The following is an 18,559-nucleotide window of genomic DNA, read 5'->3' as shown; positions in this document are numbered from 1 at the left end:
ATGGATTTGAACTCAGTGACCTCTGAAGACCCCTTTCACATCCAGTTCTAAATCTATGATACTGAAAATCCTCATTTCCAACCTGAGCCATCTCTTGAACTGAAAATGTTTTCACTGGGTCCTGTCCTTTTTGCTCTCTGAGAAGGAAACACCCTCACGGATGAAATCACTATTCCTCCATCTGTAGAAAGGTTCTCTGGAAGGAGAGTATCCTGTGGATGCAGAGTCCCACAGGGTGGACAGGCATGAGGAAGTTATGGTTCTGTCTCCTTGGAGGAAGAGCCCACATGATTTCCCAGATCTCTTGAAGTACAGAAGTAACATTTATGCACTTTGCCAGATAGGATGGAGGACTGAATGAGGGGGTGAAGCAGCCCTTTGTAACTGTCAGTGTCCACTCATATAATTTCATACTTATCCAGGCTCATGCAAGGGTCCTCTACCCTCTACCCCAAGGTAGAGTACTTTGGAATTCCTGGACTCCTGCACTGCCCCTCAACCTGCACGGGCTCCATCAATCCCAGGTGTGTGTGTGAGCCAAAGCCAAATTCTTCTCTGCATTCATCCCCAAGGTGGAGGTAAAGGATTTAAAAAACAAATTATGGAGTAGTTTGGGATTATCCTCTGCTTTTGGCATTAAAATACTGCCAATTCAAGAGATGGGAAATAGGAAAAAAACTGTTTAGGAAGAGTATAGACAAAATGAGAGAGTATGTAGAATGCTTTCTAATTCATTAAGAACGTTATGTAAACATCAGCAGGTGCTATTCGGTGCTTTTCTGGACAGTGGGGCCTTTAGGTCAGTAAGGACCCCAGGGGGGAGCTAATGTCTACCGTGTGTCCCCTAATGTGGCCCTCAGAGATCTCCTCAGAGGCTGGTTCTTTGGCCCAGGACCCTTGGGGTTGAGTTTCTGATGGATTTATGAGGCATCGTGTCAAGATGGCCATGGCGCTAGGAATGAGATGACCAGGTTTCAAATCTGCCTCTGTCACTTGACTAGCCAAGGGCCACAGATGGTTTCCCTAAGTGTCAGTTTCCTCATGCCTATAAAATCTACCTCAGTGCTGTTGTGAGGCTCAGACAAGACCATGGCTGTAAACTTTAAAGTGCTATGTAGGGTGTCCCAATTTAAAATCATAAAAGTAGAAGTGTATTCCTGTAGTCTATTTTGTCACAGAAAACTTGAAAGAGCTTTCTGCGGAGCCATTGGCTGTCCCCTTACCCCACTCCCCACATGTCCTAGTAGCCTGGCCTTCAAATATAGAATATTCCCTTCGTTGCCTCAAAATCAGCTCACAAGAACATTTCCGACCCTTTATTGGGGCTCCGTTTGCCCCCAAATAAATATAATACATTAGACCCCATCTCTGGGGGGAACACTAGACAGTCAGCCTTCCCCTGTCCATAGGACTTCCCACCCTAGGTCTGCCCCCCTCCCAGGGGCAGCTAGACCCTTTCAAAATAAATTACCCAGCGGGGAAAAAGGAAGGAAGGAGCTGCAGAGAAGGCCCTGGCAACCAGCTCCAGGATCATCTCAAGTATCATCTGGGAGAGGGGGAGGCAGACAGTTGTTAGAGAATGGAGGCGGCTTGGTAGGGGGCAAGAATATTATTCTCAACCCCTCTCTACTGCCCCCAGTGTACCCTCCCCAGGTACTAAAGTGCATCACAGCTCTGCAGCTGAAGTGTCCGACTATTCTCCCCGACGTGGGGGGGTACAGGAGTTGGGTACAAGTTGGGGACTGATCTGCATAGGAAGGAGAGTTTCTTGTGGGTTTTGGAGAGAAAGGAGTTATAGGTGTGAAGTGGATGAAAAGGGGCACAGCAAGGGGTTTGGAGAGGGTAGGGGGAAGCAGGCATCCAAAGGGTCCGACACTGGTCCAGCAGTGGCAACTGAGGCTGTCCATCTGTCCATTTGTTGTGGGGGGGGGGGGGGTTGGGAGGGGGAAGGAAGGGATACTCAGGAGAATGCATTCTCTCCAAGGGGCTCAGGGTCAAAAGGGGGTTCCGACATCTCGATGCCTTGGTGGAGTTTCTCCAGGGAGAACTTCATCTGCAGGGAAAGCAAAGAAGTCATGCATGGGGTGGGGAGGCCCAAAGGACACTAGGGAAGGATTGGGAGGATAGGACTTCTCCCACTGGCTCACCTCATCCAGCAGCTCCACCGAGGCCCGGAGGATCTGCCGCCATTTATGTACCTCCACACTGTGGAACTGCTTCTGGAGGGCCAAGATTTCTGCCCACTCAGCTGCCGTTTGAGGAAACTTCCTATGGGGAGAGTTGGGGCTGAAGCCCAGAGGGAGAAGCAGGTGGAGAAGAGGATGCTGCCTCTCCCAGTCTGCTCCCCTTGCTCCTCCTCCCCATCCCCCTCCAATCCCATCCACTCCACTTACTCTTTGCCCAGAGCCAGGCTGTGCCAAGCCTCAAAGGTGTGGGCTGTCCGCTCCAGGGACCAGAGCCGGTAGAAGAGGAGAGCATTCAGAGCCACCAGGATAACAAGGCTGCCGGAGGCAGAGAATGGCAGAGGTCAGAACAGGCCTGGAGTGAAAAGCCTCGGGGCAGAGGGCAGGAAGAGAGAGACCAAATGAAGGTCAGGGTCATGCATGGAGGAGGGTCGGGACCAGTCCAAGGACTCCCAGGCCAAAGAAGGGCAGAGAACAGGGAAATGGGGGAAGGGGAAGCAGGGAATCCAATACTCTACCTTACACAGATCCTAGGGATGCAGGGAAAGAGTAAGAGACAAGAAAGGTGAGGACCTGTGCCCAATCATAATTGGAAGGAAATTCAGCATCACTCTGGTCCCACCCCCCTCATTTTATAAATTAAGAAACTGAGGCACAGAAGATTAGGTGACTTGCTCAAGGTCACACAGATAAGTAAGGGGACTTGAACTCATGGGCTCTGACAGAAGACTACACACACACACACACACACACACACACACACAGACACACACAGACACACACAGACACACAGACACACAGACACACACACACACACACACACACACACACACACACACACACACACACACACACACACACACACACACACACACTCCTCAACCCCTGCTCACACAATGCTGATAATAAGGAGAATTCCAGGAATGCCTGATCCAGGGTTCTGGTCCAGGGATGGCTCTGAGAGTCGAGAAGCGATTGAGCCTATGGGGAAAAAGACAGAAGGTAAGGGAGAGGTGAGGAGGCCTCAATGCCCAAGACCCCATAAGGAGATTCACCAGAGGTGAATCAGAGCCCTAGAGCTAGAAGAGGCCCTAGAAACCAGCTATCTCAGCTTATCCCTTTGCAGATGAATAAACTGAGAAACTGAGAGTTCCCACAGAAAGGGAGTATATCAAAGACAGGATGGAAGAGGAAGGGGGAGAATGGAACTCCTCAGCATCGGCATGCCCTCCTAATCTCCCCAGATCTCCCATCTCTCCAATATTGGCCCTCTACTCCATCTATATTCATGTCTTCCCTTATAACTTTCTGTCCCATCCTATTCCTTGGCCTTTCCCAAGATCAGATGCCCCCCTAAAAAGCCATCAGACCATCCTTTTCATTAGTCCATATCCAGAACTCTCACCCCTCTCCCAGGACTTGTAGACCCCTCGCCAGCATCCACGGTGCACAGGATGCCCTTTTAGCCTCATGGCCCTTGATTCTAGTAATATCTTTGGAGAACCTTGCTTCTTCTTAGATATATCCTGTCTGGTTGTCTCCTCATAGAGGGCCTCTTGAGGATAGGGACTATATTTCCTTTTCCTTTTGTTTTCTCCATCTCATCAAGGCCTCTAAAACCTATTCAGAACCTGATCCATGGTACTAGCTCTCTGCCTTCCATCCCCCTCAGGTACCTGAAGGGTGCAGGCCTCCCCGAGTACAAGTGTCCGGATCAGCATGAGTAGGGCTCTCTCCATGGTTCCTCCAGCTCAGAGGCCTTTTGCGTCGTCTCAGGCCTGATAGCAGCCCCCGGGCCTCCTTCCCACCCTCTTCCAGGGACAGTTTCTCTGCTTTGGAGAGCTCTCTCTCTGGTGAGGAGGAAGTAAAAAATGGAGTTATCCCTATTTTCCTACTCTCAGTCCTAGGGCTCCCTTTGAGGGATTGACAGTGGGGTCACATAGATCCAGTGGGGGTTGCTACCGGGTCCACAGCAGTCCCTACCAAACCTTCACAGACTCCCCTTCTCTCCTGCCCTAACCCTATGGGGCCTCGAGGACTGTTGAGACCATCACCTGTAACCCTGGCACCTCCCTATCTGCTCAAGAAGGGGGATCAAATCCTTTGGGGTTAACTGTGCCACGTCTGGAGTTCTTATGAAGGAGCCTTTACTAATAAATTAGGAGAAAACAAAACCACAAAAATCAAATAAAAAAAGAGTACCATAGAAGAAAAGAAGAGACAGTGAAAGTGTGTGTGTGTGTGTGTGTGTGTGTGTGTGTGTGTGTGTGTGTGAGAGAGAGAGAGAGAGAGAGAGAGAGAGAGGGAGAGAGAGAGAGAAAGAGAGAGAGAGAGATATTTCTATTTCCTTACTTTTGGCTAGTGAAAGACTTGGTTGGTCCAGATGAGTACCTCCCACTCATCTCAGCTGAACTAAGGTAGAAAAAGCATTTTTACATGTCTTGCCATTTGAGGGAGTGGGGAGGGACACAGCAGCTCATCCAAGGCCCACAATTCCAGAGAACAGATGTACCCCATCAGCCTCAGAGCTGAGGAGGAGGTCTGGAACTCAGGTGGGACAGAGGGGGAGCTGTGGGAGCCTGGGAGAGCTATCCCCCTCAATGCCCTTCATCCTCCTGACCTGTTCTTTCCTCTGACTGCCTCAGCTTACCCAAGTGGTGAAAGTAATCTTCGATACCACTCCAGGAGTTCTTCTCAATGAGGGACTTCACCAGACTCCAGGGCTGCTTCCGATAACGAATCTCTGAGGACACACTGAGTGGAGAAGAAAGGAGAGGAGGGGGATGAGGGGGGAAAGGACAGGAAGAAGAGGATCATGGCTTGTATGCCATAATGCCTCCTACCTTTTTTCATGCTTGAATCAAAATTCCCTCCAGGAAATCTTGATTCAGAGATCAAAGCTGTAGAAGGGACCTTATTGGCTGACTAAACCAACCCCTCTTCCCAATTTCTCATTTTATAAATGAAACCAAGGAAGGTTAAATAAATTGTCCAAGGCCACGGGATCGCAGGCCCACAAGAGAAAACGGGTTTGGGAAAGCTTAGAGATTCATGGCTTTTCTACTCTCCCTCCATCCTCAGCCTTTCCCATATGGCTTTATCAGAGCCCTTAGGGCAGATTCCTTCCTTTCCTGGGGCTCCTGATGTCAGATCCCCGTCCCCCTTGCTCAGACTGAAAAGTCTCTAGACAAGATCATGCCCTCAGAATGGTAGCTCCCTAAAAACGTCTGAGGATACCCAGGGCAGGGAAGGACAATTTGACTCTCTTTCTCTCTGTCCCAATGGAGTCTAGCTGACAGAATGGATGAATGAATCTGATGGGAGCCAAGCTTACACAGGTCTGGAATAAGGCCTTAGAATGGAAGAGTGGTAGGGGCTGAGGTAATGAAGGGAAGGGGACTGGGGCTGATGCTTCTGTGGTTACCGGAGGCGGGTCTTGTTCCTGGCCAGGCTCAGGATGCAGTATCGATGAGCAGTGTAGAAATAATCTTGGTATGGAATGCCCTGAGTGAGGACCTCGGAATCCACCACACAGCCCCCACCCTGAGGACTCCGTCGGAACAGGGTCTGGCAAGGGGGAAGGGGAGAGAAGAACATGAGTCAGAAGGATACTCCCCAGCCTCCCCTCCCTCCATTTCACACAGCACCCCACCCACTCCAGGTCTCATGAATTCTTCATCCTGAATCCCCTCAAAGCACATCTGCACCCCATCTTTTTCTCCAGGTATCTCTTTTCATGGTTTCTCCTCTTCTTCCCTTACCTGAGTCTCCACCACTGCTGCACTCTTTGGACCCAGGGGGTTGCTGATGGGGATGGTATAGGACAGAACTCGGCTCTGGTGACATTTGCTCTCCCCACTCCATGGGGTAAATGTCACATCTGTGGTGGAGGAGAGGGAATAAGGAGAGGCCTCTTCTTTCCCCGTGACTGCCTTCATCCCAAACCCTAGTCCAAAAGAAGGCAGTTTCTTCCCCCAACCCCTCCACTTCCAGGAAGCCTTCCTAAAAGAAGGGTTTCTTTTCTCTGGTCTCTCAACAGGTTGGAGCCATGGTCTCCTTGGGAGCAATTAGAAAAAAGAAGGAGCTCCTGGAATTGTCCTGAATTTTGGGATCCCTCATTTCTCCAAAATCTGAATCTAGGTCCCTGGCCCACCACGGTTCTGCTGTTTATCCCAGACCCTCCCCTGCCCTCAGTGCTGACCAGTGAACTTTCGCTGCTGGAGGAATCCCTGTAGGAAGGGGGAATCAGAGAAAAGCATCTGCTGCAGGCGGTCAGCCCCCATGTGGAACACACAGTTGATGAGGAGGCGGCCAGAGAGGTCCGGTAGGAAGGAGGTCAGGTCAGCTGGGGGAGGGGAGGGAAGGACAGATGTTGGCTGGGGACCTGGGGGACACGGCCCACCAGGGAGGAGGCTGGGTGAGGGGCAGTGTTCTTGCCTCACCTTCCTCCGTGGCTGAGGAGGAGGAGTTACTTGTGTCTGTCAATATCTCTTCACTGGGCAGCAAGTCCAAGGGGGCCAGAGGGGCTGGACCATCAAGGGGCATCTCAGGTGGAGGGGGCTCGGTCACTGGGGTGACTGTTTGACTGGAGGAGGCATCTGGTTGACTGTCGGTCTGCCGCTCTTTATCCTCCTCACCCTGAGGAAACAGGAATCATGCCTCTCGTGCTCCCTGACTCTTCTCCATGTCCCTTCCCAGGCCTGAGGGCTTAGGACACAAGGGCCTAGGAATAACTGGCACCAGTAGAATTACAGAACGTAGCTATCAGGAGCCTTGAAAGTAATTTACACCAATGAGAAAACTGAACTAGTCACCTTGTCTCCACTCACACATGGCCCTAGGCCAGGCCCTTGTCTATGAACTATTCCAATAGCCTTCTTTCCCCTCTCCAATCTATTCTCCACCTGGCTGCCAAGGAGCCTTTCCTTTTAAAGTCCACGTCATGCCCTTACTCAAAAAACTCCAGGGGCTTCCTATGGCCTCTACACTGAAAGACAAACCCCTCAGCTTGCTTAATACAGCAGACGCCTGTTGACAGATTACGTGATTTGTCCAAGGACGTAGAAACGTAAGAGTTCGAAGAGACATTGATGATTTACCCAGTAAAAGTGTCTGTAAAGCAGGAATCTCCTCAATAATAAATGCAAGTGTTCGTGAATTAATAATGGGGCTGTGCCTGGAGCCCTGGTCCCATACTCTTTCCACCACCATCCATCATGTGTGTCCACCTGCCTGACTAGCTCTCTCTCTCTCTCTCTCTCTCTCTCTTCCTGCTTCTTCAGCATGACTCACCACATTGTCCCCATCACTACTGGCCTGGGAGGGGCAGGGAGTGAGCTGGGTCCTCCGGGATGCCGTAGGGCTAGGCTCTTGGCTGAGGTCTGGAGACCTACGGGGCAGGGTCATGTCACTCAGGGCAATCACATCCCCCACCTCCTTGTGGCCCCTGTCAAGAGAGGGAAGATCAGTCCATGCCCCAAAACCAGAAGGGGCTGCCCTCCTCATTTCTCCCCTGCCCCCATCTTACCCCAAACCATTCAGCTGCTGCAAAGGGCAGACATAGTCTTCATCCTCACTGGTGAGGCCAAGTTCTGCCCCATAGCACTGATGTACCAGATGCCACAGCTCCCGAGGGGACAGAGTCTGAGGATGGACAGGTGCAGAGTTAGCAGGTGGGCGGAGGGATGTGAGAGAGCCTTCTCCCCTCTCTTCTTCCCTCCTGCCCCCATTTCCTTCTCCCTGACACCTTTCCCCCAAGTCCCTTCCCATCCTGCTCACTAAAAATGGTTGTTTCCCTGTTCTCCGTGAGGGGGAGCCCTCGGTCCATCCTGTACTAGGCTTCTCACTCTGAGCCTCCCCCAACCAGCCCCGGGTACCTTGTCCAGCAGGGCATTCTGCCAAAGGCGGAAGATGAGCAGGAAGCAGCGGTCTCGGGCCCCAAAGGAAGTGAAGAAATGCTGAGGGGGGGTGGAGGTGGGGTTTGAGCAAGGAATGGTGTGAAAGAAAGAATGAGTGTGAAACTGAGTCTTCCATTCTGATCTAAAGATCCCCTAGACCTCCCCTCCACTTGGGCATCAACCTCTAGGCTTCCTGCTGACCTATCCAGGGCTCTCCTTGTGACTTCCTCCCTCTAGCCTTCAACACCTCAATCACCCCTTAGACATTTCCTGCTTCCCTACATTCCTATGCCCATGTCTCCTCCCCGTACTACTGTCTACCATTCCCCAAGCCCTTCCCCTAACTCATTCCTTTGTTCTTTACCACCCTTCCCAATGCCATCCTCCCTAAAATCCTCCTATTTCTAGACACCCAAATGTGGGTTAAGATGGAGGTAGGGAAGAAGTGGACAGGGCAGCCCTCTCAAGTCCTGAGTTCAACAGTTTTCCTTGCCAATCCCATTTTCCCCATCCTATCTCTATCCCCCCATGCCTCTCCCCTAAACCAGGCCCCTCTCACCATCTCTTGCCTGGACTACCTGCAATTCCTTTCTAAATTAACCTCCCTGTCCCAAGTCTACTCCAATCTACTCTCCACAGGGCTGCCAAAGGGACTTTCCTAAAGGGTAAGTCCACGTCCCTCCCCAACTCATTAAACATCAATAGCTCCCTATTACCTCCAAAATTACATACGTATCCTCCAGCCCATTCTCATATTTCCATTCTTCTTACTCCATATGCGCTATAATCTACCCATATCAGCATCACCTGTTGCTCCTCACACAACACCGACATCTTCCATCTCTGGGCCTTTGCAGTGGCTGTCCCCCCACATATAGGATGCTCACCCTTCTCACCTCTCTCTCTTAGAATCCTTAATTTCTTCCTTCAAGACTCAGCTTGAGCATCCCATTTTACATGAAGCCCTTCTGGATCAACCTAGCTACTGCTGCCTTCTCAGATTCCCTTTCATCTACTCCTTCTATCTGTTACATAGTTAGACATGGTGTCTCCCCTATTCCAGCCTAGGTTCCTTGAGGGCAAGACATGTTTTGGCTTCTTCTTCGTATTTCCCAGTGCCTAGCACTGTGCATGGCACATCAATTAATGCTCACTGACTCGCACTGAATCTCCCACTCCCTAATGCCCCCTCCTCCACTGCCTACTTTCTCGCTCTCGGTGCAGATCTGGATAGCATTGGGGATCAGTTTGGCAGTTTTCTCCTTCTTCAGACACGTCACTTCCTTCAGTTGGATTGAGATCTGGGAGAGTCAAAAGGGAAGATGTGTGTGGGAGGGTCTTCTAGCATGTATGTCTCCATATTAACATCCCTCTGCAGCCCAGCCTCCCCTGCCCCTGCCTCAGCCTTTGAGAGCTAGGCCCGGGCCCCAGGACTCACCGTGGTTTCCCAACGGAAGATATTGCTGTAGAAACAGATCCAATTTTCAGAGAGGTAGAGTCGGCCTTGGAGAAGGATGTCCCTCTGTAGGGCACAGGAGTAATCTGAGAGCAGAATGGACAAGGGGATGGCCAGTTTAGTAACCTGAGCCCAGGAACTAGGAAGGGAGAGGAAAGGCCAGAAGTGAGGAGAGCAGCAGGATGGCAGGGAGACAGCGCACAGGGTGAGAAGGGGAGGCTGGCAGAAAGAAAGAAAATCAGGCAGACATTGGGCATTGAGGGCAGGAAAGGCAAAGAAGCTGGGGGACTAAGGGCCCCAAAGGGCTGCCCCAACTGATTCTTACCCACAATGAGTCGCTCAGCCTCAGGAAGTTTACTAAAGAGCTTTCTGAAATCCTCATTTCGCTGTTTGTAGGTAGGACTCAACATCTGTCAGAGAGAAGGGAGACCAAGGGAGTTTGACCAGGATCATCCCCTTCTTTGCCCTCCCCAAGTTCTCCTGAGCCCCCTTAGGCCCAATCAGATAATCAACATGCCTTTATTAAGCACCTACTATATGCCAGGAAGCATGCTAGGTACTGGAGATACCAGTAAAGAATGCGTCAATCCCCCAACTACCTACTCCTCATTCAGTCCTCTTCCTGGCTTCAATTCTAGCCCCCAGCCCCACTTCCTCTTTTGCCTCTCATTCCAACCTCCTTCCCTTTTTCCTTTTTCTAATAGATCTTTTCCCTCTCTGTTCTCTGACCAGAGAATCATCCATGCTTTGCAGGTCACACTTTCTCCCTCATTTTTTTCTACAGAAGACAGCACCCATTGGGATGTTTTAATCCTCATCACTCCTATTTCCAGAGATACTTACACTGTACCAGCTCTGCATTTTCTGTAACAGAAAAGAGGGAAGTCAGTCTAGGTATCCCTCAGTTATTTTCCCTTTCAGATACCTCTCCTTTCCCTCACTGTGTTTACCACCCCCTCCCCTTTCTGCTCATCCTCCTGCATTCTCTTCCCAACTCTCAACATGCACACCCCAGTCCTGCTCAGACCTTGCTATTTCTGATGAAGTTTCTGCTACTGAGTGACTGGGTTCCGGGTGTGCTTGCCCCTCCGCCTTTCTCTGAGGAGCTGTCTGAGCCCTTCTCAGACCCCTTTTCCACCATGGCTCCAGCGTCCTGCTCCGCAGGTGGGGACCGGTTTGGGGGCAGCAGCAGCAGCCGCTTCCGGAGGGAAGGGGAGCTGCTGGGGGTGCTCCGGGCGGAGTGGGGGGCCGTGCTGAGGACAAAAATAGGAAAACTAGGTTGAAGACTCTTTCCCCTCTTAAATCCCAGTTAAGGTATCCAGCTCTTGAACCTAGGACCCAATGTGTGGCCCTGAGTGCCCTAAAAAACTGAAGAAACACTCTACTACACTGCTCATTTTTATGACAATAATGGCTCATATGTATAAATGTCTTTGTAAAAGGATCTTTCTTCAGGACAACACGGTGAAGAAATCTAGTGGCATCATGCTGTTTTACAGATCAGGAAGTTGAGCCTCAGAGAAGAGTGACTTGCCCAAGGTCACACAGCTGATCAGGAGCTCAGCTAGCACATAAGCCGAGATTTCTGATTTCTGGGGCTTCTCTCCACTGTGACACACTGCCTCTGTGGGCCTTCCTTTATCTCCCAACCTCTACCCTGAGTCCCTTTTCCCTCTTCCAGGAAGGATCATCCCTCCCCACCTCAACAACCCATCCCATAACAACTCCCTCACACCAGTATCAACATGGTCATCCAGTGCCTGGTTCATGTACCCAAGCCTTTTATTGTCTCCTCCTTCAAAATGCCAGATCAGGGACTCCAGTGTTTGGGAATCAGAGGAAACCATCCTAGTCTGGGCTCTGGATTACTTTATTGTATGATCTCAGAAAAATTATTCTACCACTCTTATGGCTACACACAGAGACACTCTTGCCATGACCTCCAAAATTCCACTTCTACCATGATGAACTCTGAAATTACCTTTTATGATTCTATCTTTTCCCTTATGACCCCTAATCCCATTCTTCATCCTCATCATGACCTACAATCATCCCACCTGTTGGCTCTTTCTCAAGCTTTCACCTCTCCTGTCGCCACTCTCCTTCCTTCTCTATCTCAACTCCCTGGTGAATCAGCTCAAATCTCCACTCTGTTTTCTAGAGTTGAGTCCCTTTATCTCCTCCTTCAGCCAAACCCCAACCTTGGATCTGCCTCAACTCTTATTCACATGCTATGTGTGTGTGTTCATCCTTTGTTGCCAAAGAAGATCATGCCATCAGAGAAATAATGACATGACTTGCACTTGACTTTGTTTTGAGTGAGGGAGGGCTGTGCAGGTCACCAACCTCACTTCTCCTCCACAGCCATCTGAATCCAGTGACCAGATATTCATCAGGATGACTGGAGATGACCCAGGATGAGGCAATTGGAGTTAAGCGACTTGCCCAAGGTCACACAGCTAATGAGTGTCAAGTGTCCTGACTCCTGCACTGCTGCCTTATCCACTATACCACCTAGCTGCCCCTATAGAACTGAAGAAAACCACCAAACCATGTTGACTGGGTCTACTGACAATTCATGTTACATAATTTCAACTGGGTCCTTATTGAAGCAGAGCAATCCTTTTATACCTCTCTAATTGATTGACTGTCCCACTCACACAGCAGCTTTTCCAAGTCTTTTCATCCCTCCTCAAGTCTTCCATGGCACCCCACGCCCAGGTGAAGACTGCCTCATACTTCACAAAAAAAAAGGAGTCATTTGCAGAGGGCCCCCTCTTCCCTCTTCTTCCCCATCTCACATCACTCAGCCGTCTTCTTCCACTATCTCTTCTCTCACTCCTGTCTCACACAAAGAGTGGACCTTTTTCTTGCCTAAGCAAACCATTCAACATGCATAAGTGATCCCATTCCTTCATGTCATCTCTGGCAGAGATCACTGCATTCATTAATCTTCAGTCTCTCCCTGTCTACTGCTGTTTCTCTGTTGCCAACAAACATGCCCACATCTTGCCATCCTCAAAAAAATCTTCACTTGAGCCATGTATCCCTGATAGTTATTAGACCATATCTCTCCTTCTCTTCATGGCTAAACTCCTCAAGAAAGGCAGTTTCAATAAAATACACCATTCACCTACTGCCAGAAAGGTAACAAACTTAATGTGCAGAGAGACATATATTTGGGAGCATGGCCAATGAGGAATTTGTGTTGCTATGTAGTTATGAGGATTTGGGATTTTTTTGTCTTTTTATTGTTGTTTAATGGGAAGGTCAGGGGAGGAACAGATTATAAATTCATGTAAAAATAAGTAAATACATTTATTTTTAAAAATAAAAGGTTCCAGGTAAAAAAGAGAGGGAAAAAAATCATCTACAGTCAGTACTTCCTCTTCTTACTAGTTTCTAAAACTTCTACAACATGGATTCTGACTCCACCATTCCACTGAAATTATTCAAATATTCTCTTCAAAGCTACCAATGACCTCAATCCTATCATTCTTGACTTTCCTGCTTCTCCTGGAGACATTTTCCTGTCTTGGTTTTCATGATACTGCTCTCTCTGCTGGGTCTTGTCCCATGGATCTGATCACTGCTTCTCAGTCTCCTTTGTTGAATCTTCTTCCAACTTATACTCACAATTGGCCTTGGCCCTTGGCCCTCCTGCCTCGATACTTTCTGGACTGGAGTTCTCATCAACTGCCAAGAGTTCAATTACCACATCTACGCTGATGACTTTCAGAACTATTTATCCAGCCCTAACCTTTCTCTTGAGCTCCGGTCTCACATATCCAACTGCCTTTTGGACAACTGGATAGCCCATCTCAAACGAAACATGTTCCAAACAACTCGTTATCTTTTCTCCAAAACCCTCTCCCTTCCCAGCTTCTTTGTTATTGTTGATGATGCCACCATCTTCTTAGGCATTCAGGCTGGCAACCTTGATGATTCAAATCCTTCCTTGTATTTACCTCTTATCTCTTCCCAAGCCCATACCTTCGATACCCCATATCTCTACTCAATCTCTTCCCAAGCTTTGTCATTTCTACCTTTATATCTCTTACATATGCCCCCATCTCTCCTTCAATACTGCCATGACTCTGGTGCAGGCCCTCGTGCCTGAATTACTGAAATAGCCAAATGGATAGTCTTTCTGCCACTAAAATCTCAGCTTCCACTTAGCTATCCAATTGTTCTTTCTAAAGCACAGATTGGGCCAGGTCACCACCCTATTCGATAAATTCCTCTGGCTTCCTATCACCTCCCAGATCAAACATAAAATCCAATGGTTTTTTCTCAATCCTCCATTTTCCTGAGACCTCTGCAGCACTGGACACTTTGGGTTACCCTTTTGTTCTAGATACTAGTGATACTGTTGATTGATTGATTTTTAGATGAATGACTCCAGAACCAGCGCAGTGTGGTGGATCTAGCCAGTAAACCCCAAGTTAACTGGGCAGCTTCTGGCCATCAAAATTTACCTTCCTTTGGAGAGAAGTAGAAAGAGAGAGAGAAGGAGAAGGAGGGAGAAGGGGAGAGGGGGAGAAAGGGAGAGAGGGAATGAGAGAAAGAGGGAGAGAGAGGAGAAGAGGGAGAGGATGAGCTGAGCTACCCAACTAGCCGGGCCTCCATTCAGGCAGCTTGGTCTACTCACAGGTTGTTTTCAAAGAGGACCATGACATCAGGGAAATGATGACATGACTTGAAGTTGACTTTGATTTGAGCGAGGGAGAGCTGTGCAAGATCACCAGCCTCACTTTCTCCTCCAAAGTCATCTAGGTCCAGTGGCCAGATAGTCATGAGGATGACTAGAGATGGCCCAGGATGCATCCTTTTAGGATAAGGCCTTTTCAAGCCTCTGAAGCTCATGGTTTGGACCACAATAGGTCCCTGCCCAAACTCCACTTAATGGCTGTATTTTGGGCCCTCTGGCTTAGAGTGATTGTCAGTGGTACCTGTTCCTCTTTGGAACAGCAACTCTGAAGGTCTTCCCTCCCAGCTTGATTTTTATTATTTTTCTTTCTAATTAAAGGGAGCATCCTTGGACTCACTTCTTAAAAAGGCCTATCCACTGAATGAATACTATCTCACTCAAAGTGTTGCATCCTGGGCCATCTCTAGTCATCCAGTCATGTCATCATTGCCCTGATGTCATGGTCCTCTTTGAAAACATGTGATGGACAGAGCACTGGACTTGGAGTCAAGAAGACATGAGGTTGAATCCTGTCCCTGACACTTACTAGATGTGTGACCCTAGTCACTGTACCTTTCTGGGACTCAGTTTCCTCATCTGTAAAATGTAGGAGTTTGGATTTGATGACCTATGAGGTCAATCAATGCTTCTGTGTTCTAGATATTCTACACTGGTCCAGAAGTACAGTCCTGCATTACTAACTGCCTGCTGGACATCCCCATCTAGATGCCCCATGGTCATCTTGAACTCAATATGTCCAAAATGGAATTCATCATCTAATCCCCTAGAAACAATCCCTTCACTTCAAAATACTACAATCAACCTCTGCAGCTTTCATCCTCCCATAACTACTGTGGGAAGTTCATCCAAGGTGGTAGAACTTTCTTTGCTTTTCCCTGAAGTAGAGCACATAGTCTATCTGCAGGTTGTTCCCTTGCTCCCACCACATGACCAGCCCATTTTCTTTTCCAGCAATGCTATTTTTTATTTATCTCCTTCACTCTCATTCTTTTTTTTTCTTGCTTCACCCTTGACTGTTACGTATGGCAGCCTGTTCATACCACCTACCATGCTCCTTTCTAACATCCCTCTGAATTCTTAATCCTCTAAAGACTATATGTAGAGTCCCATAACTTACAGCCATACAACCACAGGTGAAGAATATTAGTCTTAAAAATAATGGGCCTTGGCTGTCATGGGACAATTTTGGGGGTCATTAAAGGAGCTTTGCAATTTCTCAGAAGCAATTTGATCCTTTCTCCTCTTGTTTAATTCTAGGCTCAAATCATGGTCCATATATGTACTGATGGAGGAGTTCTCTCAGGTGTCCATGTAACTGAATGTCATAGTCTGTACACTGGGTATTTTTCATCCACTTGGTTTTTCCCATGTGGATAATTAGGTGAAACTTATATAAGTAGGCAAGGAGGCTCACGCAACCATATGACATCATCTGCAAATGGGAGGATCTGGAAAACCTCAACCATTATAGAACACCCCTGTTTGCTTTGGATTCTGCCTAGATCTCCTCCATTTCAATGGTGGATCTTACTAACACCAACAAATCTCAGACCTTGTCAACATTCTCAAAGAAGTGACTAAAAAAAAAATCACAGCCATTGAGCTCTGCTCCTATGAGATTAGAAGGAAACAGGCGTTTACAAGTGATATTGCAGAGCAGACCACATCTTTACCATCACACAGGTGACTGAATGGTGCAGAGAATATAAGACCTCACTGTGTTTATTATTCTTGATTATTAAAAAGAGTATGATTTCTAAGAACGAATCCACTTTCATGACTCTTCCCACAAGATGGCCTCCATGCCTACATCAAAATGATTTGAGATTACTTGAATGCTAGAACAACCCAGATGACCTTGTTCAAGGACTCTCTGATGATGAGGATTGGATGGGATCTAAAACGGAGACTAGGAGATCACTACCCCTCCACCAAATTTCCCTGTTTCTGTGGAGGGCACCATCATCTTTCTGGGGACTCATGTTCATACAAACTGAGAATCATCCTAGATTTTTCACTCTCCCTCAACTCTCATATCCAAAGAGTCACTACCTCCTGTCAATCTGACCTACTATTCATTTCTTTTTTTCCACTCACACAGCCATTCCCCATTTCAGGATCTCATTGAACCCAGATTGAACTACTGAAATCACTTCTTAATTGGTCCCCCTGCCTCCATTATTTCTACTTGAAAAATCCAACCTCCACACATCTGCCAAACTGATATTCGGAAAGCCCTGGTCTAATGATATCACTTCCTTGCTCAAGAACTTTCAGTGGTTCCCTATTGTTTCTGGGAGAAAAAAATAAGACTCCTCTGTTTAATACTTCACAACATAACCAAACTAACCTCAAATTTCTCTCACAGTTCAGCCAAATAGATCCATGTGCTACTCCCTGGACGTAAGCTTCCATTTCCCATCTCCATGCCTTTGTACAAGCTGGTCTCCATGTCTGGAATGGTCTTGTTCTTTTCCCTCTGCTTCTTGGAACACCTGGCTCCCTGTAGGGTTCAGCTCAAGTACTACTTCCTAAAAGCGGTCTTTTTGGATCTCCCTAGTTGTCAGGAGTGCCCTCCAAACTATCATTTTGTGTTTATTTTGCATATGTTCTATATGTATCTAATTAAATTCATTTATTAATTATATCAATTAAATTCCCTCAATAAAATATAAGCTCCCTGAGAAAAAGGGATGTTTCATTTTGGGGTTTATAAGTTCCTAACACAGTATCTGGCACAAAGCAGGTGTTTTAAAAATGCTTGTTGAATTGAGTGTAAAGTCACAACCTTAAAGGTTACCAGAACTTAAATGAAAGGTAATGATCAATATCTCTGTGTCTCTGTCTCTCCCTCCTTCCTTGTCTCTCTCACTGTCTCTGTCTCTTCAGTCTCTTCATATATCTCTCGGCAGAGAAGCAGGAAATTGTGGGTGTGTGATGTGATATGTGCTGTCAGGTGTGGTCACTGTGTTCGCTGGTTCGGATACACTGTTATTTCTTGTTTTACGGGGGAGTCTATTGGGAAGTGACTGATAAAAACATTTCACTGGAGCATGTTTTCAAAGTCAGCAGAACAGTGGAAAACAAAGACTGGATCAGATTACCTGGAAGGGCTCTCACTTGTACCAAGCTCAGAAACTGAGCCCCCTTCCTCATTTGTAAAATGAGGCTGGACCAGATGGCCGCGGAGGTTCTCTCCAACTTCTGAGCTGGGGTTCTGGGATTGTTCCCTCATGGGTTCACCCTGCAGTCTCCCTCCTCCTGTTATTTGTATTTTACACTCTATGGGGAGGAGGGGGTTGAACATGAACTCTCTACTGCAATTCTTGGGGAAGTGGTGCAACATAAGGGAGACAGAGGAGAAAAGGTGGGGGAGGAGGTGGCGGAGAGAGTGTGAGGTAGGGAGAGGAAAAGGAGGAGAAAAAGGGGAGACAGAGAGAGCGAAGATTGGGGATCACTTAATCACTTTAGGACTAAAAAAGACAACTTATAGGACCTCAACAGTTCCAGGAAACTTTCTCTTTATTCTATCTAATAAAGCATGTAGTAGGGGCTTGACAAATGTTGATTAATTGACTGATAAAGAAGATACTGTTTTCTTTGTTCTGGTATAAATGATTAATGCCAACAAGGACACATTCTTTTCTTTGTTACAATTTGCACATTCTGCTTTATTAAGTTCTATACCTGTTCTTAATAAAACTGCTTTGTAGGAAGCTTATTCTGAGTCAAGTAGCTCAGAAGGTGAGAGAAAAGAGAGAAAAGACAGATAAATATATAGGTAGACATGGAGAGATGATAGATAGATAGATAGATAGATAGATAGATAGATAGATAGATACATGGATACATGGATGGATATATAGACAGACAGATGGATGAAAGGATGGATGGATAGATATGCATCCATAGACAGACAGATAAATAGATTGATAGATGTCATCTATGGAATTGGGAGATACACATGTCCATCACTCAGTGATGGTATGTTTCACACACCTGAGTCAATAAACTGCCATCTCTCCATCTGCCTACATCCCGGGCTGGCTTATTTGGACAGTAGTCAGTAAGGACCCTGAAAATTCATGCATGGCTATGCCTTTCTGACTTCACTCACCATGCCTAGGACTGGCCAAAATACTACACTGAAGTTGTTCTTCAGTCTCTTAGTTATGTCCAACTCTGGGACCCCACGTATATTGTCCTTGGGGTTTTCCTGGCAGAGATACTGGAATGATTTGCCATTTCCTTCTCCAGTGTCTACATTTTACAGATGAGGAACTGATGCAAATAGGGGTTAAGTGACTTGCCC

The 18,559-nt window shown here is 47.6% G+C and overlaps 2 protein-coding genes across 14 annotated transcripts in view; one reads left to right on the top strand and one right to left on the bottom strand.

Annotated features, from left to right (window-relative positions):
- Positions 1-18,559, top strand: part of PRDM9 (PR/SET domain 9) — a 94,208-nt gene that overhangs the window by 25,380 nt on the left and 50,269 nt on the right. Inside the window, exon 3 of one of the 10 annotated variants that reach the window (XR_011968422.1) lies at positions 6,223-17,963. The exons of the other annotated variants lie outside the window; for them this stretch is intronic. The gene's annotated coding sequence lies outside the window, so the exon portion shown is untranslated. Of the gene's footprint in view, positions 1-6,222; positions 17,964-18,559 lie in introns of those variants that run through there. 10 annotated transcript variants of the gene reach the window in all.
- GRAMD1A (GRAM domain containing 1A) overlaps positions 1,302-18,559 on the bottom strand; it is a 28,407-nt gene continuing 11,149 nt past the window's right edge. For 2 of the 4 annotated variants that reach the window (XM_072616246.1, XM_072616250.1), the window contains exons 2-19: positions 10,564-10,789; positions 10,380-10,400; positions 9,862-9,946; positions 9,519-9,622; positions 9,286-9,381; positions 8,060-8,140; positions 7,711-7,826; positions 7,476-7,629; positions 6,626-6,821; positions 6,385-6,528; positions 5,945-6,063; positions 5,608-5,750; positions 4,834-4,937; positions 3,860-4,033; positions 3,077-3,164; positions 2,394-2,501; positions 2,148-2,286; positions 1,302-2,053 (exon numbers count right to left, since the gene is read on the bottom strand). In XM_072616246.1, the coding sequence (XP_072472347.1) occupies positions 1,961-2,053; positions 2,148-2,286; positions 2,394-2,501; positions 3,077-3,164; positions 3,860-4,033; positions 4,834-4,937; positions 5,608-5,750; positions 5,945-6,063; positions 6,385-6,528; positions 6,626-6,821; positions 7,476-7,629; positions 7,711-7,826; positions 8,060-8,140; positions 9,286-9,381; positions 9,519-9,622; positions 9,862-9,946; positions 10,380-10,400; positions 10,564-10,789 (2,191 nt within the window). In that variant the 3' untranslated portion in view covers positions 1,302-1,960. The remainder of the gene's footprint in view (positions 2,054-2,147; positions 2,287-2,393; positions 2,502-3,076; positions 3,165-3,859; positions 4,034-4,833; positions 4,938-5,607; positions 5,751-5,944; positions 6,064-6,384; positions 6,529-6,625; positions 6,822-7,475; positions 7,630-7,710; positions 7,827-8,059; positions 8,141-9,285; positions 9,382-9,518; positions 9,623-9,861; positions 9,947-10,379; positions 10,401-10,563; positions 10,790-18,559) is intronic. The other 2 variants (XM_072616247.1, XM_072616249.1) reach the window with 2 other exon arrangements.

The sequence above is a fragment of the Notamacropus eugenii genome, chromosome 5 (assembly GCF_028372415.1).
Source record: "Notamacropus eugenii isolate mMacEug1 chromosome 5, mMacEug1.pri_v2, whole genome shotgun sequence".
NCBI classification, from domain to species: Eukaryota; Metazoa; Chordata; class Mammalia; order Diprotodontia; family Macropodidae; genus Notamacropus; species Notamacropus eugenii.
Note: the sequence above shows the minus strand (reverse complement) of the source record. Positions and strands in the feature narration are given on the sequence as shown.